At 47.3% G+C, this 27,313-nt stretch overlaps 1 protein-coding gene across 1 annotated transcript; it reads left to right on the top strand.

The window, feature by feature from the left end:
- Window positions 1-649: 649 nt before the first annotated feature.
- Window positions 650-23,443, top strand: gabra2b (gamma-aminobutyric acid type A receptor subunit alpha2b). The gene is made up of 9 exons (XM_028959971.1): window positions 650-965; window positions 1,616-1,728; window positions 5,278-5,345; window positions 9,372-9,592; window positions 10,835-10,917; window positions 11,387-11,524; window positions 15,393-15,545; window positions 18,878-19,080; window positions 21,330-23,443. The coding sequence occupies exons 1-9, from the start codon at window positions 895-897 to the stop codon at window positions 21,633-21,635; spliced, it is 1,356 nt and encodes a 451-aa protein (XP_028815804.1). The 5' UTR covers window positions 650-894; the 3' UTR covers window positions 21,636-23,443.
- The last annotated feature ends 3,870 nt before the right edge of the window (window positions 23,444-27,313 follow it).

Genomic DNA, 27,313 nt, shown 5'->3' with positions numbered 1-27,313 from the left:
CGGGGCATGTTTTAGTGAAGCTGCAATGCCCATATGTGTGGCACAGCGTGGCGCCTTTATTACAGATTTCCGAGATTAAAACGTGGGCACGTTGTTTTCTGGGCACACACACACACACACACACATATGCAATGTTAAAACCCCAACATAATCAAATCACATTATAAATATCTGCGTTTTTCCAATCCATCCAAGATATTTTTTCCTCACTGGCATTTTTTTTTTTTTTTATAAGAGGAACTGAATTTGTATTCTTGGTAACCATAGCAACAGCGACTCACATGGCTGCAGAAATTAGTGGATTAAAAAAAGAAACGAAGTTAATTCAACGTGCGTATTGTAAGGCTTTTTTTTTCTCTGGTTATCATGAGCTCATCGGCATCGTCTGAACGCGTCCATGGCGATACGATCGGACGTTATAACAATTCATAGTTTGCACTGCGCGGGAAAAATGGACGTCCACTGTCCAATGCCTGTGCATTGTTAATTCACTGTTAAGCGTGTTTTCTTGTTTTCTGCCATCATCATCATCATCATCATCGTCATCGTCATCTTCAGCCGGCTTTAGGACCCTGCTGCTCCTCCCTCGCGCGTATATAGCGGGCCGGGCGGCGGGGACGCGCACGAGCCGCTGCTCGGGCTGTCGCGAGGGATTCGGGTCCGAGCGGAGCGCGCGGCCGGGTTCGAGGGGGGGGCGGGACCCGGCGTCTAAAGGAGGCGGGCGCTGCAGCAACTTTCGCGTCTGGGGCGGCGCGTCTCGGTGAGCGGGAGACACCGGTCGCGTCCTCTTTGCCGGCGCGCGTCTCGGGCTCCTCCGGTCCCGGGTCCGAGTGTCAACTCTGTTGTGTTTCCGCGCGTAGGAAGGGGGTGGGGGGGTCCGATATCCGCTCAGCCATGAGGAGGAGGGGGCTCACCTTCCACCCGCTCCACTTCTGCATATCAATAACGCTGCTCTGGTCCACGGGGTGAGTGCTTTATTGTTCTCCTTTTCATCGCGACGATATTCGGGCTGTGGCGGTGACGTTTTCTGTACTGGACTGCTTGCTAGAGTATATATAGGTAGATATATAGATGTAGATGTGTTGATATAGATATATATATATTTTTTTTACAATGGCTCCCGGCGAGCGTCGTGCGTAACGGGCGCGTCCGTCCGCGTAACGGGACGCGGTCCTCACCCGTCACCCCGCTCCAGCGTCCTGCTGGGAATGTAGACGCGCTCACCATCGCACTTGGGCAAATCCTACTGGGACTCCATTCAAGATCAAATGGACGCACACGCACACACACACACACACACACACACACACACACTCACTCGTTCAGCCTTGAACTGGGTCACACGCAAACGTGCCACTGACACTGTTAGAAATGCAGCGTGCAATTTTACCATGTTAAAACGCAGGGGCTTTCTAACGCATGCATAACGTACGATCATTATGCATTAACAGACGTTATTATGTTGATCAATGACTAGTAATTCAGGCTTTTATACGTTTATATATTTATAAGGGCGCTCTTATTGTAATAGATTGTCACTCGGTTTAGTGATCAACTTGGCCGTGATTGTCGAACTCGTTGTTTTGTCGTTTCCATGTGTTCGCCCCCGGACCAGGGCTTCGGCAGACAACGCTGCGGATGCCTTCAAGAACAACATCACCCTTTTCACCAGAATCCTGGACAGACTCCTCGACGGTTACGACAACCGGCTCAGGCCGGGGCTCGGAGGTCAGTGCGCCCATCTCCATCGCCGCGCTCTCTTATCCTTCCACGCCTCCCACTGAACGGTCAATTCACTCTTCGCTCCGTGTTTTTCCACCTTGGAGCTTTACCGTGCTCAGGTTGTGCGTCTTCAAATGCAATGGTGGTACGGTGAGGCACAAGCGGTCACTCTCAGGGTCAAATAAGGGGTGCTAGTTACATTTACATTTGCAGCATTTACCAGACGCTCTTATCCAGAGAGACTTACAGTCAGTAGTTACAGGGACAGTCCCCCCCTGGAGACACTCAGGGTGGTAGTAAGTGGGGTTTGAACCTGGGTCTTCTGGTTCATAGGCTACTACCACTACCATGATTTACCACTCGCCTATGAACCAGAAGTCCCAGGTTCGAACCACATCCCTTACTGCCGTCGTGTCCCTGAGCAAGACACTTAACCCTGAGTGTCTTCGGGGGGTCCCTGTAACTACCGACAAGAGCGTCCGGCAAATGCGGTAAACGCGGCCGCGCCCCCGGTCAATTAGCCGCAGCGCCCGCCTCTCTCTCTTTTCCTTCCAGCGACATTTACTCACTCTGTCTGGCTAATGAGATTGGATCTCCGCGGCGCGCATTAATAACGGCGCGACAGAGCCAGTTTAGAGGATTGGGCACGTCGGTCCGTTTTACCGCCTCCCTCCCAGTAAACCTCAGCCAAAGACGCAAAAAAATCGAACCAGTCGATAAAAAAGCGAACGTGCCAACGAGGACGGGTCCCCCTGGACGGTCACATCAGGGCCCGTTTGCCACTGTATGTCCCACCTGTTGCTAAGCTCGTCAGCTCACGGCTCGCCGCTCGTTTTCGAGGCCAAATCTCACGCTGCGGCCCAACACCTGACTCCACACTATTGAGCGGCGCGACCGGCAGGCTCGTCCTGTCCCCGCACGATTGACTTTCGTCCCCAAACCAAGGCAGCGATCCTTCACAGCCGAAAGGGCCCGCTTATCGGCTCCGGCCAGGGACTTAATGACCTAATAAAATGTCCATTCCGGGGATGCATAAACCGCCGTTTAATTATCACCTCGCCCAGGAGTGGGAGGCATTGATCGGGTTGCCGGTGATATTGTCAGCGGTCCTTGACCCCGGCGGGCCTTTTGTCACCGCCGCGTGCGTGATGAAGATGAACAACGCGCCGGGCAGCTGGTCAACGATAGGACGTGAACGATGGCGAATGGCAGCACAACGAACAAATCCATCGGAGAAGAAAAAAAAAGTGTGACGCGAGCTGCGGCGCTGATGAATGCATCGCCGGCAATTTACCGAGGCCGTGCGACGTTATTATTGTCCCACTCTTAACGTCAGTGGATCGTAAAAAGTCAGGGATTGTCCACCAAGGGTTTCGTCGTCCCGTTTTTTTTTTGATAATCTGCGTTTTGGGGCTGTGGGTGGCTTAGTGGTTAAGGAAGCGGCCCCGTATTCAGAAGGTTGCCGGTTCGAATCCCGGTCCGCCAAGGTGCCACTGAGGTGCCACCGAGCAAAGCACCGTCCCCACACACTGCTCCCCGGGCGCCTGTCATGGTGCCCACTGCTCACTCAGGGTGGTGGTTAAATGCAGAGGACAAATTTCACTGTGTGCACTGTGTGCTGTGCTGCTGTGCATAACAATCACTTCACTTTACTTTGTGAACTCAATTAAAGTGAAGTGATTGTCACATGTGATACACAGCAGCACAGCACACAGTGCACACAATGAAATTTGTCCTCTGCATTTATCCCATCACCCTGAGTGAGCAGTGGGCGGCCATGACAGGCGCCGGGGAGCAGTGTGTGGGGACGGTGCTTTGCTCAGTGGCACCTCAGTGGTACCTTGGCGGATCGGGATTCGAACCGGCAACCTTCTGATTACGGGGCCGCTTCCTTAACCGCTAGGCCACCACTGCCCTTTTTTTTTTTTAAAGATTACAAAAAATTAAAGCGCCATTGGACGTCTCTGGACGTTTTATAGCCAAAGTTGCCACCCCGTCCCACAGGGGACAGTGGTGGCCTAGCGGTTAAGGAAGTGGCCCCGTAATCACAAGGTTGCCGGCTCGAATCCCACCAAGGTGCCACTGAGCAAAGCACCGTCCCCACACACTGCTCCACGGGCGCCTGTCATGGCCGCCCACTGCTCACCAAGGGTGATGGGTTAAATGCAGAGGACAAATTTCACTGTGTGCACCATGTGCTGTGCATCACAAGTGACAATCACTTCACTATTTGTCTTTTTCACCCCTCTGTCCCCCCATAAACTCTCATTCGTTGTGCTGTCGGAAATTCAACGCTCTAAACCTTCCTCTTTCTTCTTCCTCTGGTTCACTCCCATCCGTAGCCATTTTTGTCACCATCGGCAGCGACACAAAGCGAGCCCGGTGTTCCCAGGGGAGAGTATTGTGTGAGTAAGGAGTGAGCGGTGCGCCTGAATACAAAGTGCCGGTCGTGCGGCGGAGAGAGAGAGAGAGAGAGAGAGAGAGAGAGAGAGGAAGGTCTTTAGGGGGTTATTAACGGCCACGAGCATGCACAGAGGAACCGGACGGTCCCGGGGCCGCCCCCCTGGCCCTAATTCAGCGCGCGTGTCAATAAAATCCAGCCGCCGTCCCCCGGGCACCGAATCCGCTCACGATTTCCGGCCAGCGAGCCGGAGTGGCCCGGAGGACGTTCTCGCCTGCGCCGCTAAATACGCGTGCGTTTGAATAAAATGCAATATATCTTTATTTGATAAATGGCTCGGAACGCCAGACACGGTTTTCGGTCACCTTCTCGTACCTGTGTTTGAGTTGCTAAACAAGCTTGGACAGCTGCTGCGTCTTTTACACGATGTGGGCAGTGGTGGCCTGGCGGTTAAGGAAGCGGCCGCGTAATCAGAAGGTTGCCGGTTCGAATCCCGGTCCGCCAAGGTGCCACTGAGGTGCCACCGAGCAAAGCACCGTCCCCACACACTGCTCCCCGGGCGCCTGTCATGGCCGCCCGCTGCTCACCAAGGGTGATGGGATAAATGCAGAGGACAAATTTCACTGTGTGCACCGTGTGCTGTGCTGCTGTGTATCACAAGTGACAATCACTTTCTTTCTTTCTTTTCTTTCTTTTCTTTTATGACAAGCCAATCGCGGTCCATGAAAATGACACGTTCCTCTTCATCCGCATGGGTTCACAAATTAATAGGCAAACGCATTAATATCTGCATCTCAATGGCAGCGCCGAGATTGCCGGTCGTGCCTAATGGCACTTTGTTTAGCGTAATGAGCATCTCCCCGGCGCCACACAAGAGTCGCCGGCTGCCGGCGGGGATGAATGGGGGACGCGCAGCGAGCTCCGCGGCGCCGCCGAGTTTAATGAAAGGGCCGCAACAAAGGCGGCGGCGCGCGTGACGTGGGTACAGGTGCCTTCACCGGATCAGCTGACGTGGCCCTGGAGATAGAAAGGCAGGGAAGGCAGGCAGCGTTGAAGGCGACATGTTGATGACATTTTCGTCATTCTCAGGTTCAAGAGGAATAACTCACGTAATAACAGGTGTTTGTTTGTTTGTTTGTTTTTCTTTTTTTCAGATCGTGTGACAGAAGTGAAAACAAACATCTACGTCACCAGCTTTGGTCCCGTTTCAGACACCGACATGGTGAGGTTCTTTTTTTATATATACATACACACACACACATTTATATGTGTCTAATGTGTGTTCACCAATTCGTGTCTGTTCACCAATGGGTGTTTGTTTCTTGTTCCATGGATGTCTCCCCTGTCCTGTTTATCACGGATTAAACCCCTATTTCGTGATGTTGTGCGAACGCGTCGTTCTCAATCATCATGTCGTCGTCATATATAAAGCGAAGCAATCACAACAGGAAGCCACTTAGGCAAAAACGTTTATATATATATAAACACACACACACACACACACACTGGCATCAGCACAACTGCCACGGCCGTTCGGCTGCGGTTAGAGGGTCGGTCCAACCATGGGGCTGTTAAGAAGTAGTAAGGTAGACACGTTAGTGGTCGAAGTGGTTTATCTACTAGGTAACTACCAACCCATGTCTCATTGCCCCTGTAAATAACTTTGAGCTTTCCCCTAAATGTCAGTGTGTACGGTTCCTTTCCCGTCCCGGGGCTATGGCTAGTGAAACCGATAATATTGCCACGCGTTATTTTCACAATGTTTATTTGATTCAGTATAAGGTACATTAATTATGTTTAGTCCATTCATTTATATTCATAAAGGTAAGCACATTTATATATTTTTAATTTGTCTGAATCGTCTCTGATCAAAAAATGAATAAGTGTTCGCACAACATCACGAAATAGGGGTTTAATCCGTGATAAACAGGACAGGGGAGACATCCGTGGAACAAGAAACAAACACCCATTGGTGAACAGACACGAACAGGGACTCTTTACACATTAGACACAGGTGAACACGATTAGGAAACATTACACAGGACTAACGCCAAACTCCGGTCTGGATCTCGGACCGGAGTAACCCCTTCCAGGCCGGATCATGACCATAAAACATATTACAATCAAACAACAACTCAGTACTTGAGTCATCCTATCAATAAATACCTTTGGACTCTTACTTAATTAGAGGGAATCTCTAATTCGTACACGTTTAATTCGTCTAATTCGTACACGTTAGTCATATAAAGAGAGAGAGAGAGAGAGATCAGAAATTGTAGTTTCTGGTCCAGACAGGATGCTGCAGCTACCATCATCTTTAGCTAGTCAGCCTTCAGATACTTCTTCATTTAAATTGGGCTGATCATCAAAGACGTTTCTATGGAAATATGCTGTTGTGTGCTCAGAGTGATTTACCATTTGCATTCGCACAGTTAAGAGTTTCTGGTGTGCCATAGACGAAGTTCAGACATCCTCGGGGCTCGTTTTCTCACGTCACTTCACTGGCATTTCCATCAACACCCCCCCCCACACACACACACCCCCCCCATATAGATTCACCATCTGGCTTCATTAAAAATTAATCTCTACAATTTGATTGATTTGCACTGGCCACATAGTGCTGAGTCTGGACTGGGCTTGCCCAGCCATGAGACCTGGGAGAAAAGCATCAGATTAGACTTGGCGAGTTATTTGTTTCTCGATGGATTTTCCCGTTTCCAGTTGCGAGGTCTACACTCCGCAGTGCGACAGTGTTGATTCGGGATTTGTCGTCACGTCTCATTGGGATCATTATCAAGTTAATTGTGAACTGACACACTTCTAATGACACTAGAATGTCCCCAATTATAGTATGTAATAAGTTATTGATTCATCATCCTTGGGGCATGTTTTTAAAATGTAGGTGCCATTCGAGATAAATTTTCAGGCCAGAAAATTGAGCAGTTATGCCATTTATAGACGTTAGTTATTGACACTGTGGGTGGTGGCCTCTTTAAAATTAGATAAGCTTTATTGTCGTTGCATTAGAATGTAATAAAACTAGCTTGGTTGCTCTTCCGGGCACTATGCATAAATATGACCATTAAAATGTAAACATTCACGTTTTACGGCATTTATCAGACGCCCTATCCAGAGCGACTTCCAATCAGTAGTTACAGGGACAGTCCCGTCCCACGAGACACTCAGGGTTAAGTGTCCTGCTCAGGGACACAATGGTAGTAAGTGGGGTTTGAACCTGGGTCTCCTGGTTCATAGGCGAGTGTGTTAAAAAGTCAAAAGTCCGGATGCACTCACTCTTTTTATTTGCCCAGCCCCTTGATTAATGAGGAGATTTTGTCTTATCACTTATCACCCCACAGAACATCACATCCAGATGCAGGTGTGCGTTTCTCACGTCAACATGTTCTGAGTAGAGACAACACCCCTGTAAGTAGAGTGATGATGGAGTGGTCGCCCCATCACAAACTGGGAGGTCTCCCCGAAACGCAACCATGCCGACGCAGAATTACCATCTGCAGGTGCAAAAAGACCTCCTCCACTCTATATGCAAATTGTTGCGTCTCCATTTCTGGTGAAGTAGAGAAGAAGAAAAAAACGTATGTGTGAGACTGTCGGCGTTGAATCCACAACATGGGTTAGGGTCACTTCCTGTGGCATCTGGGGAGTGTTCACTCATCTGGTGAGACGCAGCACTGCAGTTGATGAATAATTGAAGAGTCTGTTTGTCACTTCGGTCGTTCATACGGACGTGCGGCGTCTTTAGCACTGATGTGGTGTTTCCATGCGGTAATTCATTTTTCAGCATTCGAACGCTCCCTTCAGTTATCAGTCTCAAAGTGATGTGAGCAAAAGTAAGTCGCTTTGGATAAAAGCGTCTGCTAAGTAAAGTAAAGTAAAAGCAAATCTAATCTTGAAACTCTGACCAGTCAGTGCCCGTCACCTGATGGCTGAGAAAAACGACATTTTCACACTCAACTTCATTGGACCGTGCCGGTGAAAGTTGCCATGTTGTAATGGTTTTCCAGTCTCTCCGCCGCATGGAAAGCAAGAGGATGATGCCGACCGTCGATTTGAAATCGAACGCCGCTGCAATATGCATGCGCCGCTCTCCGTAAATAGCCGCAATCGACCGATCGGAACCGGTTGAAAGAAAACGGTTCGTCATTCAGCATGACAATAGAAAGTCAACACCATGTCACAATTTCTCTAGACTATGTTATATTTTAATTCATTTCTCTTCCGGTATCCTCTGTTGTTCCTGATCGTCTTGTTGTTATTTATAGCCGAGTTTATGCAAATGAAAATGTGTGACGCAGTTAAATAGATTTTTTTTTTTTTTTACTAAATTGACAAACACAGATAGTATTGCATTGATGATCAAATGGATAAAAAAAAGGCATTAATGGTCCGTAAAATAAAACGGATTTGAATAAAGCCGAATAAAAAAATGTGGTGAGTGTCAGTTAAAAGAATGGCGAGATAATAAAAAGTGTTTAGTGTCAAGCGGCCCGAGATTTTGACATGTATTGCTGCTACTTTGCCGTGGCTCCACGCAGCGGAAAAGAGCCATTAGCCGAGTTGTGCTCAGGGCCCCGGTGAGGTCAGGACCGGTTCCGAGTTGTCATTACGGTTTACTGTCCACCATTGTGTTTTCCGGTCCCCCGAGGCCGGAGTTTCGGCGAGGACCTGATAAAAAGCGCCGCGTCCACGGCTCCTTTTATTTACGTCCCTCCTTTCATGGCGGTGCTTTATTCCCCTTGGTTCGAAGCCGCAGGCGGCTTCTTCACCGACTCTTCACCGAATCAGCAGAAATCGCTGTGCGTACCCACACCCACAGGCAGCCGATCTTTCACCCTTCCATCATGTCTCTTCTCGGCTTTCCTGATTGACGATGTACGTAAAAAAAATAATAAAGTACCCATGATGCCTCACAGAACGTCCTGTTTTGAGCTGTTAGGGGGTCCCTGGCCCAGTAGCGGGTCGCTGGGGACATTGCTGGACCTCCAGAAAGATTTTATATTCTGGAAGCGGGCGTGTCTGCTCACTAATGGACGAGGTGAAAAGCCCACGTCTCCGCATGAATCAGAGAGCGGAGAGAACAAGTCATTTTCCCCGCCATTTCACACACCGGTGACAGAACATGACGGCCAAACAAGCCCTTTTAGAAAGAGGATAAGGGCGCCTGTTGGGACAACTGCAGAATTGACACGTGGTCAGAGTTCTGTACTCCTGCTGTGTTCCCCGACAGGAGTACACGATAGACGTCTTCTTCAGGCAGAGCTGGAAGGACGAGAGGCTGCGCTTCGATGGGCCGATGAACATCCTGCGCCTGAACAACCTGATGGCCAGCAAGATCTGGACGCCGGACACGTTCTTCCACAACGGGAAGAAGTCCGTAGCTCACAACATGACCATGCCCAACAAGCTGCTGAGGATCCAGGACGATGGGACGCTGCTCTATACTATGAGGTGAAGTCGTGAGCGTCCGTTTATGTTAAATACTGTCCATCGTCCAAATTTTAAATTAATGTCTCATAACATCCACATATCAACTGATAATTAACATTTAATTATCATCTCATTTATTCAATAATAATTTTAAGAATGTTTGTGTTTATATATACCAGTATACAGTACAGGCCAAAAGTTTGGACACCTTCTCACGTGTTTTCTTTATCTTCATGACCATTTACGTTGGTAGATTCTCACTGAAGGCATCAAAACTATGAATGAACACATGTGGAGTTATGTACTTAACAAAAAAAGGTGAAATAAGTGAAAACACGTTTTATATTCTAGTTTCTTTGCTCTGGTTACTGCTTTGCACACTCTTGGCATTCTCTCGATGAGCTTCAAGAGGTCGTCACCTGAAATGCTTCTCCAACAGTCTTGAAGGAGTTCCCAGAGGTATTTAGCACTTGTTGGGGTCCAGCTCACCCCAAACCATCTGGATTGGGTTCAGGTCCGGTGACTGTGGAGGCCAGGTCTCCGCTTTTTGTTAAGTCCATAACTCCACATGTGTTCATTCATAGTTTTGATGCCTTCAGTGAGAATCTACCAACGTAAATGGTCATGAAAATAAAGAAAACACGTTGAATGAGAAGGTGGGTCCAGACTTTTGGCCCGTACTGTATATATTATCAATTGTTAATATATGAATGAATTCGCAAACATATGTTCTTTTATTGACTTGCCAAAAATTGATTGAACGAATTAGTGCACAATTATTTTCTTTGCAGATCAACTGACAGGTTGAGACAATAATTCAATCAGAAGCTTATTTTAGCACTAATGTTGTACTACGTTAAAGCACATAAACCAATAATAAAAACTCACACAGAGATTACATTTTTAAACCATGGTTGTTAGTTTCATCCATCTGATTTTAAAGGAAATCTTTACCAAAAAAGAGTATTCTGTGGCTTTAGACTGGGTGTCTGACTCAAAATATAGTTTGAGTTTTGAATGAGACATCCAGCCAGACCTCGTACGTTGCCAAAACAGCTCATCTTTGTCCTTAAATCTCACTGTGCGCGAAAAAAAAAAATGTGATTGCTCCAGCGAATCGATAAAAGCGTGATTTACTACACGACTTTGTTCTCCTCCAGTCACGCTGACAGGGGCGATTATTTTGAGCGGTGGTCTCGGCGGACGTCTGGTGGAACGTTGCACAGCGCGGTGAAAAATGTGTCTCTGTCCGTCTGTCTGCAGATTGACGGTGCATGCAGAGTGTCCGATGCATCTTGAAGATTTTCCCATGGACTTCCACTCCTGCCCCCTCAAATTTGGGAGCTGTAAGTTTCCCCGGTTTTGGCTTTTACGATTCATCGCAATTACCGCACCACTCGCCGGGCAGCTCAGACCAAGTTCGGGCGTCAAGATGAGTTAATGTACCTCTGTTTTCACTCCTCTTCATTACCGAGGAGGCAGAGAGAGAGAGCGTCTCGTCCCCTAATGACGAGTCACCGGCTGGACGTCCTCGTCCAATATTCGCCGCCGCTTGATGTGCATCATATTTAGCAAGGAAAGTGGGTGGCGGAGAAAGCCGGACGACTGCCAGGGCGATGCAGACGTTACCCGCTTGGAATAGAGATCTGTAATCAGAGAGAGGGGAAGCAAATTGTCTAGGACCGCGTCCCACGCATTAATGTGCCAGGGACATGTTTTTAAATGATCATTATTTTCATATTAAAGCGGAGAAGTTGCGATCTTTTGTTCTTGGTGGCCCCGAAGTCAACACTCTGCTTGCTGGATGTTCCTTAGACGCGTACACCATGACAGAAGTGACTTACGAGTGGACTCCAAATGTCACCGTTGTGGTGGAAGGAGAGAGCTCTCGGCTCAACCAGTACGACCTGCTGGGGCAAACTGTGGGGCAAGAAACCATCAAGTCCAGTACAGGTACAGAGCTCGTTTCATAGCCCCTTTGTAATGTGTTATGAGCCTTGCATGGTACTGTGTGGTACGTGCATGCTGGATATTCATGAATGTAATATAAATTAAAAAAATACAAGCTACATATGCCATGTATGTATGCATGCGTTAATGCTGAATTCTTTGAAATAGAAATGTAGAAATATTTTAACTGAGCTTTTTATGCATTTGTCCTGATTCTGGAGGACGCGGCTGCAGGTGGAAACAGAAATAAAAGTAGGGACATGGGCCCCAACAAAGAGTGTAGACGGCAGCAGACAGTAGACAGGCTGTGCATAAACACGGCAAGATGCGCTGAAGCAGGTCACAAATGACGCAAACACAAACGATGAGTCCATTAGTTCATCTTGGGGCGGTGCTGGCCTAGCGGTTAAGGAAGCGGCCCCGTAATCAGAAGGTTGCCGGTTCGAATCCCTCAAGGTGCCACTGAGCAAAGCACCGTCCCCACACACTGCTCCCCGGGCACCTGTCATGGCCGCCCACTGCTCACCAAGGGTGATGGGTTAAATGCAGGGGACAAATTTCACCGTGTGCGCCGTGTGCTGCGCTGCTGTGTATCACAACGACAGTCACTTCACTTTGTTGTTTGTCCTGTGGACAACATCGGCCCCTGGTGGCCAAGACCTGCCAACTGCACAATGTGACGTATCTGTTTTAGGTTTTCGAACTGTTTCCATTTAAAATTGAATTCAGTTTTAGACACAAAGCCAACAGGCGCGTTCACGACGTGCTTTCACTGGTAATAATAACGGATGTAGTAAGGAACTGCACTCTGTCCTACACAAGATGCGCTCTGTTGCTTGCTACGGAGAGCGTATCGATTAGCAGCGCCATGGCTGCCGTGGATCAATATCTCTACCGGTGGCGCGCCGGCCTTCAGTAACTTTCATGAATCTCGTGAATTTTTACCCGACGCGTCGCCCTCCGGCGCCCGTAGCGGCGTTTGCAGCACATGAAGTAATTAGTTCCCGCCGTGCTTTACTACCGTACACTGATTACCAGATAAACGCCGTTGTCGCAGCGTAAGTGAACTAATTTTAATAAAAATAATAAAGTGAAGTTATCACATGTCACTGCAGCACAGCACACGGTGCACACAGTGAAATTTGTCCTCTGCATTTAACCCATCACCCTGAGTGAGCTGTGGGCAGCCATGACAGGCGCCCGGGGAGCAGTGTGTGGGGACGGTGCTTTGCTCAGTGGCACCTTGGCGGATCGGGATTCGAACCGGCAACCTTCTGATTACGGGGGCGCTTCCTTAACCACCAGGCCACGACTGCCCCGACGAATCTTGTTTTTATCGACTCACCGGCATTTTTATCGTTTAAAAAAAAAAAAAAAACTCAAAGCCGCCGCCACAAAGTGGCTCGAGTTCGTTGTCGTTTTCCGAAAGGTGAATCGAGTATGAAACAATCGCCATGCCGCTGCCGCGTTTTCGTTCATCCGCCACTAATGAGTCACTTCAAACAACGCAAACGCACACACAATTCATTTACGTTGCCTGTTACGTAGCGCAATTCGCTTCTGTTTAATTGGGTAGCGTACGGTAATGAAAAGCGCCTGTGCCGTGCTTGATTGACAACTCGGATTCTGAGGCTGTCATTGTCGGCTCCTCGCGTGTTTCGGTCGGCCTGCTTGATCCTCCACACTGAAAAAGAGGCGCGGGACGTCTCGAGCGGCGATTGGCCGCCTCCGGGCTGACGAGTCCTTCAGTGAACGACTTCCCGCTCAAGTAGGCGTCGCCGAACCGGCAGCAAACACTTGAACGCAGCTGCTGATGAGGAGGAGGGTTGAATCGGCACACCGCGAACCCATCGTTTGCACAGAGGTCCTTTTATTTCTCACACTTCTGGGCCTCGTGCAAGGGAAGTCATTAAAGTTTCATCATCTTCCGTAAGTCAACGACCCGCTAGCTGGATATATAGGCTACACGGCGGGGAGGGATTCGGTAATGTAGGGCCTACACCATCATTCAGGACCAGCCACTGTTGCATTTTTTCGACAAGAAGTGTGAGTGTAAGTGAAGTGATTGTCACTTGTGATACACAGCAGCACAGCGCACGGTGCACACAGTGAAATTTGTCCTCTGCATTTAACCATCACCCTTGGTGCTTTGCTCAGTGGCACCTTGGCAGATCGGAATTCGAACCGGCAACCTTCTGATTACGGGGCCGCATCCTTAACCGCTAGGCCCCCACTGCCCCTTAAATACGTCTGTGAATTTGGATTCACAGACATAAACAGACGGAAGCAAGAAGTGCCTGCTAGTCGCTAGTTATCTGTGTGTTGAAGAGGAGCAACTAACTAACCAGCCGGCTCTTTTTGTTGGTGTGTAATTATTGCTGACGCCCCGTCTGACGAACTTCCATTATGAATGAGAGGGGCCTGTGGGCATGATTGACAGCTGTCGCACACCCTTCTTCCTCAATCTGGACGATTTAAACCCGCTCCATCTTCTCACTCTGGCAAAATAATATACGTAGTTGTGTACTGTGTGCATTGTGTTTGTGACCATGGCCTCCCTGCCTCTCGTCTTAAGGACAAGGCTTCACAGGAACTTTCTAGATTGGGCCGGTGGTGGCCTAGCGGTTAAGAAAGTGGCCCCATAATCAGAAGGTTGCCGGTTCGGCCCGATCCGCCAAGGTGCCACTGAGCAAAGCACCGTCCCCACACATTGCTACCCGGGCGCCTGTCATGGCCGCCCACTGCTCACCAAGGGTGATGGTTAAACACTGAGGACACATTTCACTATGTGCACCGTGTGCTGTGCTGCTGTGTATCACAAGTGACAATCACTTCGCTTTATGGTTTGTTTCTTAACAATTCCCTACTGACCGTTTGCCGATTATTCCCTAAATGTCCTCACTCTCACATCACAGCGGCTTTAAGACTTTCAACCAGAAACCGCCTGCACACATTACACACTCGACCCTCCCCACATCTCGTTCTTAACTCTAGTCACAGTGGGACAAGCGTGGAGATCCGAAGCTGCAGGACCGTTATCTTTATTTACACTCCGCTCTGTTCGGAGGCGCACGATTGCGGGCCGCGTATTATTATTAGACGGGAAGAGGCCACTTGAACAAAAGATCCGCCGCGGAGCCTACGGGGATTAGGGATGGGGGGGTGGGGGGTGAGACTCCCCCACCCCCTTCACACACTCGGCAGAACGGAGGGAGTTCCCCGGCTGCCAAGAGGCAGAATCAAGCGGCCGAGATTCGCGAGGAGAGAGATGTATTTCTCTGTTCCGTTGCCACGGGCAACGGGCATCTCTGCTCGCCTCGTCCCTGCCGTATCGCGCGTGCTTGTCGGCTCCGGCGTCGGGCATCGCGCCACCGCGTCGTGGCTTTGAAGGCAGTCCACCGGTGTAAATTACACTGTGCTAATGCGGATACGTCGTCGTCGTTTCGGTGACACGCGGCTCTCTGTTCGCTTCCCCTCGCCGCTGACACTCGGCTCCATCGCCCATTTACATTTACGGCATTTATCAGACGCCCTTATCCAGAGCGACTTACAATCAGTAGTTACGGGGACAGTCCCCCCCTGAAGACACTCAGGGTTAAGTGTCTTGCTCAGGGACACGATGGCAGTAAGTGGGATTTGAACCCGGGTCTTCTGGTTCATAGGTGAGTCTGTTACCCACTAGGCTACTACCACCCTAGGCTACTACCTGCCTGAAAACTCCATCCCCTGCACGTTGTGTCTGGCTTTGTTGCGGAGAAATGCACATTTTTTTTTTTTTTTTTAATGTGTCCTGACTCACCCAGTTGGACTGGCCTACTTACGGCTAATCGGTTTCGCCCCCCCCCCCCCCCCCCCCCCCCCCACACCACAGGAGAATACACGGTCATGACGGCCCACTTCCACCTGAAGAGGAAGATCGGCTACTTCGTGATCCAGACCTACCTGCCGTGCATCATGACGGTCATCCTGTCCCAGGTGTCCTTCTGGCTCAACCGGGAATCCGTGCCGGCCCGGACGGTGTTTGGTGAGTCGTAGATCAACGTGTCTGCCGAGGCTTCTGAGAAGGTTAAAGGCAACGGTTAACCTCTGTAATGGCCTGACGGCGGCCATTTATCTCCGGAGGGAAAGGCGCTTTGTGTGATTTGCTTTAAAAAATAAAAAAAAAAAGACAACTCACTTTTTATAATCTCTTAGTCCGACTGCCAGAGCCCATCCCACTGTATTCATTGGTGGGCTGTGATCATTAATGTGCTAATTGCTGAAATTAAATGTTCGTATTAAAAATAAATTAACGTAGTTGCGTATTGTCAGCGCTCGAGGCTGCCATGCAGGGAGCACAGGACTGGCAACCACTCGTGACAATTAGCGTGTAATAAACCCCTCCTGATTGGCCAATGCGTGCGTGTTCAGGAAAATTGCATACATGGATTTAATTGTCTGGGACGTTAATAATGATATTATGTATATATTATTTTTGTCTTTTTTTTTTGTCATGATAACCCATATGATACCCTTTTAAACGTATGTTCACATCTACATTTACAGCATTTGGGTATCTGGGTAGCCTGCGTCGATAAGAGTAGGAGAGGGAATCGTCCATGTTTACCCCAAGTTAGTGTGCAGTAACAGATCGCCTGTTGTGGGGGAGGAATTAGCCGGAATGAAGAGCAATTTGGTTTTGTTGAGTTTCAGATGATGAGGTTGACATGTCAAACAGAGATCTTGATGGACACGAGTACATCTGATGGTGGAACAGAGAGGAAGGTGTTGGATGTCGTCTGCATATACTGCATGTACAGAAATGTCATCCCAAAGTCAGAAATGAAATGAAAATAAAGTGAAATTTAGATGCTGCTTGTGGGTTAGAGTAGGGTGTTGATGCCAGTCTGGGATCGCCGGTTTGAGACCCGGCTCAGGTTTTTCTTCCCTTTAATGCGTCCCACATTGCATCCCATTCTGAAGACGGAGTAGCCGTTTAATTGCATTTTGCAGCCCGAGCATTGACTTCCGTTTGAGGAATTACCGTGGACCCTGAAAGGTAAATGATCCGGTTACCGAGGTGCTTCCCCGGACTTCCTTGCGAGGGAGCAGGTAATGTGCTGGAGATGAGCCTGTTTGGCAGGAGACCATCTGTATCCCCCCCTTCTTGCATCCATCCACCTTTTTCCTCCTGCCTCAGCGGTAGATTCGCTTCAGCCGCTGCTGTCAGGGCTTATCAGCTGTCTGAGCGGGACGCGGCTCGCCCCCTTCATCCCCCGGGGGCCGCCGCCCCGGGAGCGCTGCCCTCCGCACCCGCCAGACCTGCAGCTCTACCCAGCATGCCCTGCAGGCCGCCCGTCCAGCGTAAGCGCATGAGTGCGTGACAGCTTGATCTCCCGCCTGAATAATTAAACATGTGCCACAGGCAAGACGGCTGCCAGAAGTGGACTTGGGACACCTGGGCTCACCTGTGTGAGGTCCAGGCTTTACTCTTCTCTGATTGGCTATTACTCTAGCATGTGACCATGATGTAAGTGTCTGGTGTTTTGCATGCATTATATGATCCGTCTATCATACATGTGGTCTACACATTAGTGAGTCTGATATTTACTTGAATTTGGTTTGCATATATGAATCTGTATGCATATCTGCAATAAACAATTATAAATAATATAACTAAGGCGTTAAAATTCCAGGGCTTTGCATGAAAGATTATTTGGCTGGCGGTGCAGTTTAATAAATTCCATGGGTCAGAACACACAGAATGTTTAGGCTTCCTCACTCTTCTGGAGATAATGATGGATGGAGTTGGAGGGATGGGCGGAGGGATAGGCGGTTAGATGATATGTGTGCAGAAAATCATGAGGCGTGCTCCTTCATCCGAACCTCTGAACTGAAATTCATGAACTCAGATGTGAGTTTCTGTATTTTTGGTCCTATTTCAGCCTCAACTTGACCTGTTCGCCTTTATTAGAGCACCAACGGTGACTGCACCTACAAATGATCTTATTCCAGATCAGTTGCACCAAAAGCAAGTTCAGCTGGAATCGTGCGATGGAACCCTGAAAGACCACGAGAATCTTTTGGAATCCACAGAAGCTTCTGAGTAGACACTTCCCTGTGTGCTATTCATTTACTTTCCAAGTGGCCATTTCTGACCTTCGGCCCTTTGAACATCATTTATTCCACAGCGTCACCATCTCACGGTTAGCAGCTGCTCTGTGAATGAGGCCATTGTGAATGTTTCTGGTTCATCCAACCAATTGCTCTTTCCTCCCCGCTGTTAAAATCCATTCACTGTCGACGCCGAGCCCCTCCGTGGTTCTGTACGATCGCCGGGGTCAGTGGTGCGCCGCGCTCTTGTCTGCCTTGTGAATGGATACGAGGTTGCTGAGACGAGTCCTCCTCTCCTGCCCTGAGAGTTGATTCAGGAGATCCAGGCTCCTCCAGATCCAGGCTCTCTCTCGTTCCACAGTCACCACATCTTGACACCGCGCTCAGTGACATTTAGCTAGCAGTTAAAGGCCAGCATCTCATTTGCAAAGAGTTAAAAGCAACAACAGTGTGCAATATGGACTAATATCCTATATACAGAAAAATGCAGAGAAACGACAGAAATAACAGTTGCAATGTGTGTGACAGTTCAGCAGTTTAGGAGGGTGACGTCGACTGGTCCTAGCCGGCAGGCCTCAGGGTCATCTTCTAGATGGGTGGAGGGATGGAAATTATGTTCCAGAATTATTGATGGCCTTCCATGGTTGCGTCATCTGTGGAAAGTGGACGAAAATAAAGGTGTGTAAGTGGCCTAGCGTTAGTTATTAGACCTTTTTTGTGATGCTCAAGGCACAAGGTGCCATCGGTCTTTTTCAGTATCAGTGGGTTTTAATGTTGTGGCTGTTTGGCGGATTGTTCTGCTGTTCATAAATTCATCACTGTGAGACATTAACGAGCTAATGCTAACTGCACCACACTGCATCAGTGCCTTCATTCGTTTCTCAATCATTTGTGTGCAAGCACCGTTCCATGGCACTCTGACAATTTAATGGTTGTTGCTCTGTACCAGCGTGAATTTTTTATGAATTTTTTACAGGCTTATTTTGCAATACATTCATGTATATTGAATCGTAAACCCTGACTCGTATCCTATATGATTCTTCATAAGTTGATGGTCCTGAGAAGACAAATCGCACCAATGTGGTTTACCATGAAAATACCATAATCATATTCCTTCCAGTAGCAGATATTTGGGATCCCATTTTGTGTAGCATATTTACAATTTTAGACACTGTCAACCTCGTCTTCCGTTCCACTTCATGTGATGCGTATTGCTAATAGAATCAGGCCTGTTGCTGTAATATTGCCGTCTTCTTCTCCCAGGCGTGACCACGGTGCTCACCATGACCACGCTGAGCATCAGCGCCCGCAACTCCCTGCCTAAAGTGGCCTACGCCACCGCCATGGACTGGTTCATCGCAGTCTGCTACGCCTTCGTCTTCTCCGCCCTCATCGAGTTTGCTACCGTCAACTACTTTACCAAGCGTGGCTGGGCTTGGGATGGGAAGAGCGTGGTTAATGACAAGGTATCGCCCTCGCACTCTCACAATGTTTCGCCAGCGCATTCCTTTTAATATCGCTGATATTAAAAAGTAACACGATGGGTCTCAATACAATACAATACAATATTTTTGATAAAATCGCAGCATAAGCAAAGAGCTGCAGACTAAAGAATGGAAAAAGTGTGCGAAAACATGGGCATTAATGGCCTAATTCTGTGCACGAGGGGTGATGAGGCAACGCTTTGATCGCAATGTCGGCATCATTAGCTCTGCCACCCACAAACGAAGGCTGAATATTAACGCATGAGAACAAGCGGAAAGCCTTTTAACTCGCCCTGCGTCAGGCACAGCCGATGCGTCGGGCTTTTAACGTCATCAGGAGGCCAATGTGGCCACACCGCCGCCCCGCCAACTGGAACCGCGGTGTAAAGGGAACGACGGGAGTCAGAGGGGAGCGCAAGAAACACTCGACAGCTCCAGGACAAAAGATCATCCAACATTATGACACGAAGGCATGAGGCAATCTTTCAAACAACTATTTATCGTGGTGGATGCTAATAAATCAAAAATGCTGTTTCTTCGCGTTTCCCACCGCAATCAAGAGTTGGCCAACCTGTCACTTCCACCGTTTTACCTCCACAAATCACGCATTAATCCTCAGTCGCCTCACTGAACACTGAACATGGCAACGCCTTGTTAAATTCTCCGCGGGAGGCGCCGCCTAGGATCGCGGCGCAGATACGAGCGCGGCGCTGTTGTCGTCGGGGCCTAGAGACACCGAAAGGTTTGTGCACAGCCGGTCAATTCAGCTGCAATTAAGTGAGATTAATTCGGCGCTGCCGAGTGCGTTTGCGGTAGGGATTCGTCTTCCCACATCTGCTCACGTTAAAAGCATTTCCTGCCGACTGCAGTTTCATTCGCGCGTGTTAATAGATTTGAAAAGCATTCCAGTCAAGCCATAATTCACTTATTAGGACACCAAAATGACCAAAATCGAATTTTTTCAGCTCTGAACTGAGCGCAGGACGCTGTCAATACGTTCCTGCATCTAGGGCCAGCGGTGGCCTAGCGGGTAAGGAAGCAAACTTGTAACCGGAAGGTTGTGGGCTCGAATCCCAAGGCGCCACTGAGGCACCGTCCCCACACACTGCTCCCCGGGCGCCTGTCATGGCTGCCCACTGCTCACCAGGGGGGATGGTTAAATGCAGAGGACACGTTTCACTGTGTGCTCTGGGTGCGGTACCTTTTCACTTTAATCTGGTGTTTTATTGCGCAACTTTGTGCTGTTTCGCATTATTTTGACATCTTTTCTGAGGGGCAGGTTATGCACGGATGAGAGAATCATCCCCACAGAGATTGAATTCTGAGATAGTCATTGATCTGCTGTGATTATGGAAGCCCAGGTACAGTAGTGAATGCCACAGTCCAGGTCATTGTTGGAAATGATATCCCTCCCTGAAAGCAATGATGATCCGTATAAAGAAACGTAATAGTATTCATTGGAAAAAAAAAACTTCTTGTTATTCATATTAATTTCAAAATGAGTGCATTCAGACATGACAGCGGATGAATGGCTCATTCCTGAATCTGTCTTGTCCACCCTGTCCATATTATAAATGGCGTTCGGCCAGTCAGAGCTGACAGTCCATTAACAGCAGATAACAGAAGAGCCCGACCTGCTCCAAATTGCAGTCGGTGAGACCGGAGATGTTGGTTGAACATCTAGATCTTCGGAGGACTGCAATAGGCCAAGCAAGTTTTGTATTTCCTCGCCTCCAAAACTTACTCGAGATGCAATTAACAGATTTGATTAATGCTATCAGCACAAGCAGTCACAGTCTTTTCATGGTCAAATTGCCAATGACATGTGGCACCGATGCTGATATCCCCACGTCCCTCACCCCTGCAACGTCTTCTGCATTTAGATGGCTCCATTAGCCTTTTCTCTATCTCATTAATTAATATTAGGATGCTCTTGCGAGAGCATCCATCACTTGGCCAATATTTGATCCTGAGGGTCCCGCTACATGCTGGAGGCTCACCGTGGACCTTCAGAAGACTCCCAGCAGTCAGTTGATCTTCTGTTCTTTCAGGAGCTTAACAAAACACATTATATCTCAACGGATATCATTGGTCTGAATTATTTAATAGGCCTATGGAAATAGCTAAATGCACGGTTATTTTTGGCATATGTTTTTGCAGGTGGAACTTATTGTGTCTGTATTATCATGATATTGAATTTATGACGATATTTAAATGTCGTGTCCATGTAGAAGAAAGAGAAGGCGTCCGTCATCAAGAAAAACAACGCGTATGCCGTCGCCGTGGCCAACTACGCGCCCAACATCACCAAGGATGCCGGGCTGCCCACCATTGCCAAGGGCGGGGCCACCGACGCCAGCAAGCCCAAAGCTGACGGCAAACCGGCGGACGCCAAGAAGACCTTCAACAGCGTGAGCAAAATCGACCGCATTTCCCGGATCATGTTCCCCATGCTCTTCGGCAGCTTTAACCTGGTCTACTGGGCCACGTACTTGAACAGAGAACCCGTCATCAAGGACATGATGCCTTCCAATTAAGAGGGACCAGATTCGCTCCTCCCACCCCCCCAGCCCCCTTGGAACCGACATTAGCCTTTGTAATTATGTATTTATCGAGGTGTTGCATACGTTTCGCTTATTTTTAAAAATGCATTATTTGTTGGATGGTAACCGTGTTTGACCGCTTAGTCTTTTTTTTTTTTTTTTTTGGTTTTTCCTTTTGATTTTTTTATTTAATAAAAGGGTAGATGGCGATGATTAGCACCGTACTGTGCTTATGTTTCTATTTCTTCAGTTTAGTGCTGAAACGTTTCTTGATTTGTTCAGTGATGGTGCTTGTCTTCAGGATACCTTTTTACCGGCGTAAAAAAAAAAAAAGCAAAAGAGACAGTCTCACAACTAAAGCCTTCTTCAGACGTGATAACCGTATCGTAGTCCTGTGACCTTCTCCACACGTTCAAGTTTACAGTCGGCCGAAGGGGGTGGCGCCATTGTGTTCGCCACTCGCCGGCTCCGCCAAAATCCTACCGTCACGACGACCTCTACGAAACGCCAGCGTTACCAAATGGTGGCTTGCATGCACAGCGTCCTACGAAATAATAGACAAAGCACGAAGACAGCTGCTTAGGCGAGGGATGGTTACCAGCGCTCGGTCCACTTTCGGCAATTTTTGGTAACATCTGGTTTATTTTTCACTCTCTGTTATGGACCAAAACACCTAAAAGTGCTTCAGGATTGCATGGTACAAATCGTGATTACTATTATTACTATTGGTATTATTATTTATATATCTAATTTATTGTTGAAAACAGATTTTTTTTTTTTTTGTTGTAATTATTCATGATGGACAGCTCTTTATTTATCTATTTATTTGATGATGCTTGTAATACGTGCAGAGTCACACACACACACACACACAAAAAAAGAATGATGATTACATGTGTAAATACTGTATCTTATAAATGCACATTGGTTTTATGATTTTCCCCGCTGAGTTTCTTCTACGGTGAATATTTGTACAGTTTTATACAGTGATCAGTGGCTGAGAGAGCATCAACGTTTACTACACTTTACTTCACTCATCCCCAGCGCGAAACGTATTCATTCAAATTATTAAAGAGGATTAAAAACGGGACCTTATGGGTGTAAAAAATGTGAGCAGCTTCTCTCCAAATATCTCTAATGTTTTTGTTTTTTTTATTAAATACCGTGAGTATTGTTTGTTTGTTTGTTTGTTTGTTTGTTTTTTGATTGACAAGGGTGGACATACAAAGTGCATCATGAATAGAAATAGTTGTGTGAAATACCAACACACCGCACTTTACTACGTCCTCAGAAGTATATACTGTTATATATTCCTCTCGGAATATATATATAAAAACTTCTTCTCATGAATATTGATTTCTTTTTTCTTGTTTGTTTGGGGAAATACTGCATAAGCAATAAAATACAGACATACTGGCTTTGGGAATGTTCTTGGACCCTGTGCTTATATCCACCTTAAAAATATGGAATGTAAAAAAATAAATGCTTTTGTATTATATAGTTTTTTTTTTTCGTTTTGTTTGTCGAGGAGAATGTGGGGTGCGGCGATATATCCGGCGCCTCGTTTATGACCAACGAGAAACCATTCCGGCACCATTCGCTAAAGGGCCACAAATTCTGGAATTCTGTGGCATCTGGTGATGTTTGCACTGGAACAGGGGGCGGGATCATTTCACCAGGTGTCTTATACCTGCTTGACCAGGCTCCGTTTTATAAATGCTCTTCTTAAACTTGTATGTGCTCGTCCTTCTTTCCACAACTTCTAAAAAATAAACGAATGAACAAATAAACTGATTATGGAATGGTGCCTTTCATTATTACCTCATTTTTGGCTATGTTTCCCAAACGTGGACTTTCAACATTAGATCCATGCGACTGAATTGCTAACGAGAACTTTTGGGAAATTGAAATCGCATAATGTGTAACCATAGCTACGGCTGGGCTCGTATCTGCCGTTTATTCCTCAGAAGATCCCGAGCTCTGTCCGTCTCCGCTGATGAGGAATCTGGGTGATGTTGGGGGCGTCCGGGTTTTGATGGAGGGGGCATGTGAGCTCGGTTTCTGCCGGCCCGGGCTTGACTGACATGGTTGTGATGGAGCGGTCTGATTAAAACCTGGCCCTTCTAACCCAGAAATGGAGTTCTAAAAATGGCAGGAGGAGGAGGAGGAGGTCATTATCCACCACATACCAGCCTTCATCACTCAGTGGCAGTGAAGGAGGAAAGAGGGCGTACAGAGCCCTTCAAATGGGTTTTCTTGGTTAAATAAAGTCTATTGACTGTGGAGCTTTTTTGGGTTTGTAGTTATTCATATTCAGTGCTCATTTCTGACTTGTTAGGTCTGTTGGTTTTTTTGTTGACGATCTAATAAATTCAGTAGTTCAGAACATCTGAATTTAAGGTTAAATGGAAAATGTAATTTAGTTGTTATGACATTCTAGTTATTTTTATGAAGCACATTTCATACAATCTTTGCAGCTTCAAGTGTTATTAAAAAAATTAAAAATGAATAAAAAGCAGATTAGCTAAAATGCTAATGGAAATATTAATAATGATACAACAAACTGTATATAATACAACTGAAAATAATTTTTTAAAATTAAATTAAAATAATTCATGATAAAAAGAGTTATAATGCATAATTATTGCGCTGCCTTGAGTCTATAAAATCTAAGGTGGAATAAACTTTTTTAAATTTTATATATTTTTTTTATATCGCAATAATCATACTTTGGGGATCATTTAAATGCTACAGCTTTTTGGAACTACAGGTTCTAATTTATTATCTCCAATTAAGATTGTGTTGACCGAGGGCTTTTCTTCTGGAAGCCTAATTTAATCCGCTTTCAGAGCGCATCATGACAGAGCGAGTGTCATCTTAACACATTACCACCAGAGGAGACGGCCCAGGCCCGCCGAGGACGCCGGGAAAACAGATTGTTGTAGGGATTGTCAGATGGCTGCTGGAAATGAGGAAGTCGTTTTCCGGTGCGCTTGATTGATGCCGAGCACTTAAGTTGTCAACACTCATCCGGCGGCTTCAGAGGCGACTCGTTTCTTCCCCGCTTTTTTCCAATGAAAATGTAAAACGCAGCCTCTGTCTCAGGTTGAAAGAATGAATTTGGCGAGTGGCGACAGACCCTTTGAATCGTGGAGGACAAAGAGACCAGGTTTCAACATTTTCAACCAGTTAATCCACATTTAAAGCACATGGCCACCTCGCACCCACCAGACGGTGATAAAAACCCATGGAAGCTGCCAGCACTCCACGACAGCACGCGGCCCTGAGTCCATGAGAGCCTGACTTCCCGCGGGGAATGTGGCCAATTAGACCTCGCCCAAGGCTCTGCACTTGTAAAATCTGTTATGGTCAGAAGATAATACTATGATTATCATCGCTTATTGCCATAACCTGTTCCGTTTAGTCTCCATTTGTAATCATATTGGCCATGGCAGCGCAGAACTACGCTGCCCTGGACTCGGATTGAACACAGCCCTGCGGTGACGGGAGCAGAACCCCCCACCGGGAGCGTCAAGTGCATTAACTTGATTCTTTTCTTTTTTTTTTTTTAGGCCATTAATGACCCACTATTCTGGCTAATGAAGTAATCGAAAAGGCTCGTTGCTATCAGGATTCTGCCTTTACCAGCCGCCAGCAAATGAGCTACAAATGACCAGATTTAGAGTGACCTCTAATTCGCCACTTGTTTGTGTCCCCTAATTCTGTAACACACCACAGTTAATGAACAAGACCCATCGGAAGTGCTTCAGGCCAGCACTGTTCAATTTATTATCATTAACAATTCAGGCATAAGCATGCAACGTAATTCCATTTCCCTGGTAATAACATTTGGGCATGTTAATTAAATGCACATCCAAAATGGCTCTTAATCTAAAATGAAATAAGAAGAAATGAAGATCAAAATGCATGTTTCCAGATGATCTGCCCAGAACATGCCACTTTTGGTGAAGAAATGTGATCGAATGATTTAAATCATCCCTTTTCAACACTTCTGTACATCTGGAGACTTTATAAACATTACAAATGAGGATGTAGTAAAAAATTATATTTCTCCACACACACTGCAATGTTGAAAAATTCAATTTGAATCAAATATTGATGAGACTTACCACATACTGTACATGCACACATGCCGAGCTGCACATAAATCCAGCATGTGACATTTTGCAACAGCAGTCCTCGCCGTTTAGTGGGTTCTCCGCAGAAATATTAATGAGGCTGGGACAAGGCAATAAGGGAGCCAACATGCCGAGTGTTTCACACTTCAAACATACATCACTGCAGACCTGAAAGTAGCAGAGCGTATATTTATTTTCCAATGCTAGCAGCAGAGAACTTCATGGGAAGGGACGTGTTCGAACATGACCGCTGGCCCACGCTGAGCAGCAAAGGTATCTGGTGCATAAGGCATTCATCTAGACTCTTCTCCGTCTTGGACCCTCGGTGGTGGAATGAACTTCCAGCTCAGTCACTGAGCACCTTCAAACGACAGCTCAAGACCTTCCTCTTTAGAGAAGATTTAGATTAAATTATAACTTTCTTATTGTCGAACTTGTGTACAGAATCTACAACAGAGTGAATAAAAAGATTGTATTCATAGTTGGGGGTCCTAGTGAACCGGAATTGATCTCTTCATCCATGGTAACTTGAAAGCACGTTGTAAGTCGCTCTGGATACGGGCGTCTGCCACATGCCGTAAATGTAAAACCTGTGCAGCTTGTTCCAGAGGCCTCCTTACTTCTTCCCTCCCTCCCCCGTTTCCCAAAGGCGAAGCAGCTCGACGTGGGAACAAAGGCGTGAGCGGTGCAGCCAGTAGCCAGTTACCTTACGGCAGAGCGACGGGCCATTTTTCAAGATCCCGACGTGCGAATTTTGCAGTTTGCTGACAGCGCGCAGTGCAGGACGTGTAATGGATGTCACCGTAAAGAGATGAGCCCTCGTGCACAACAGATGCGTGTTTGTACAGGAATCCAATTCACCCATCTGTTTACTTGAGGAACCGCGCATGCTAATCCGTGTGCTCTTTTTTTTTTTTTTTTTAAGACAAGGCGGTTCCTCTTTGCCCCTCTCTGCGCCCATCATTTCTCGCACAAGCACCCGTGCATTTCAAAGATGAAGCATTTGTGTCACATTGTGGCTCTTCACCCAACAGGAAATGAGTTTTCCTTCCCCTCCAGGTGCACGTGGCATGTGACCACCTTCCATCAGACCACCGCGCCGCTGACATTTGATTGTTTTTTCCAGAACCTGCACCGGCCTCACCCCCGTCAGGACCCCGTCGCTGCAAGTGCGGTGCCGGGTTTATCCGCATTAGGCAAATGCTTCCCCCGTGCCGTCCCGTCTCCCGTAATTATGTTATAATCGCCCCAAATCCCATCTTTGAATATTAAATCGACCACGTCTGCTGGTCATGCATATTCATCACCTCATTGTTCTGCTCATCATTACAAAGGGGCCTGGCGACGTTTCAGGGGTGGGCTTTTCACCATTTGTTCTAAATGAGACCCCCCCCCCGTACTTTCCAGGCAGCAAAATTAAGGAAGACGAGTTGTTAAATTCATCAGTTTAAGACCGTGTCAGTAATGGCATCGGGCTGGATGGGTGAAGAAGAGGATGAAGTTGTTTCAATCGTAGCAAATGGTCCTTCATCA

This window comes from Denticeps clupeoides, chromosome 18, assembly GCF_900700375.1.
Source record: "Denticeps clupeoides chromosome 18, fDenClu1.1, whole genome shotgun sequence".
Lineage (NCBI taxonomy): Eukaryota > Metazoa > Chordata > Actinopteri > Clupeiformes > Denticipitidae > Denticeps > Denticeps clupeoides.
The sequence above is the reverse complement of the archived record's forward strand: the minus strand, read 5'-3'. Positions and strand labels throughout refer to the sequence as shown.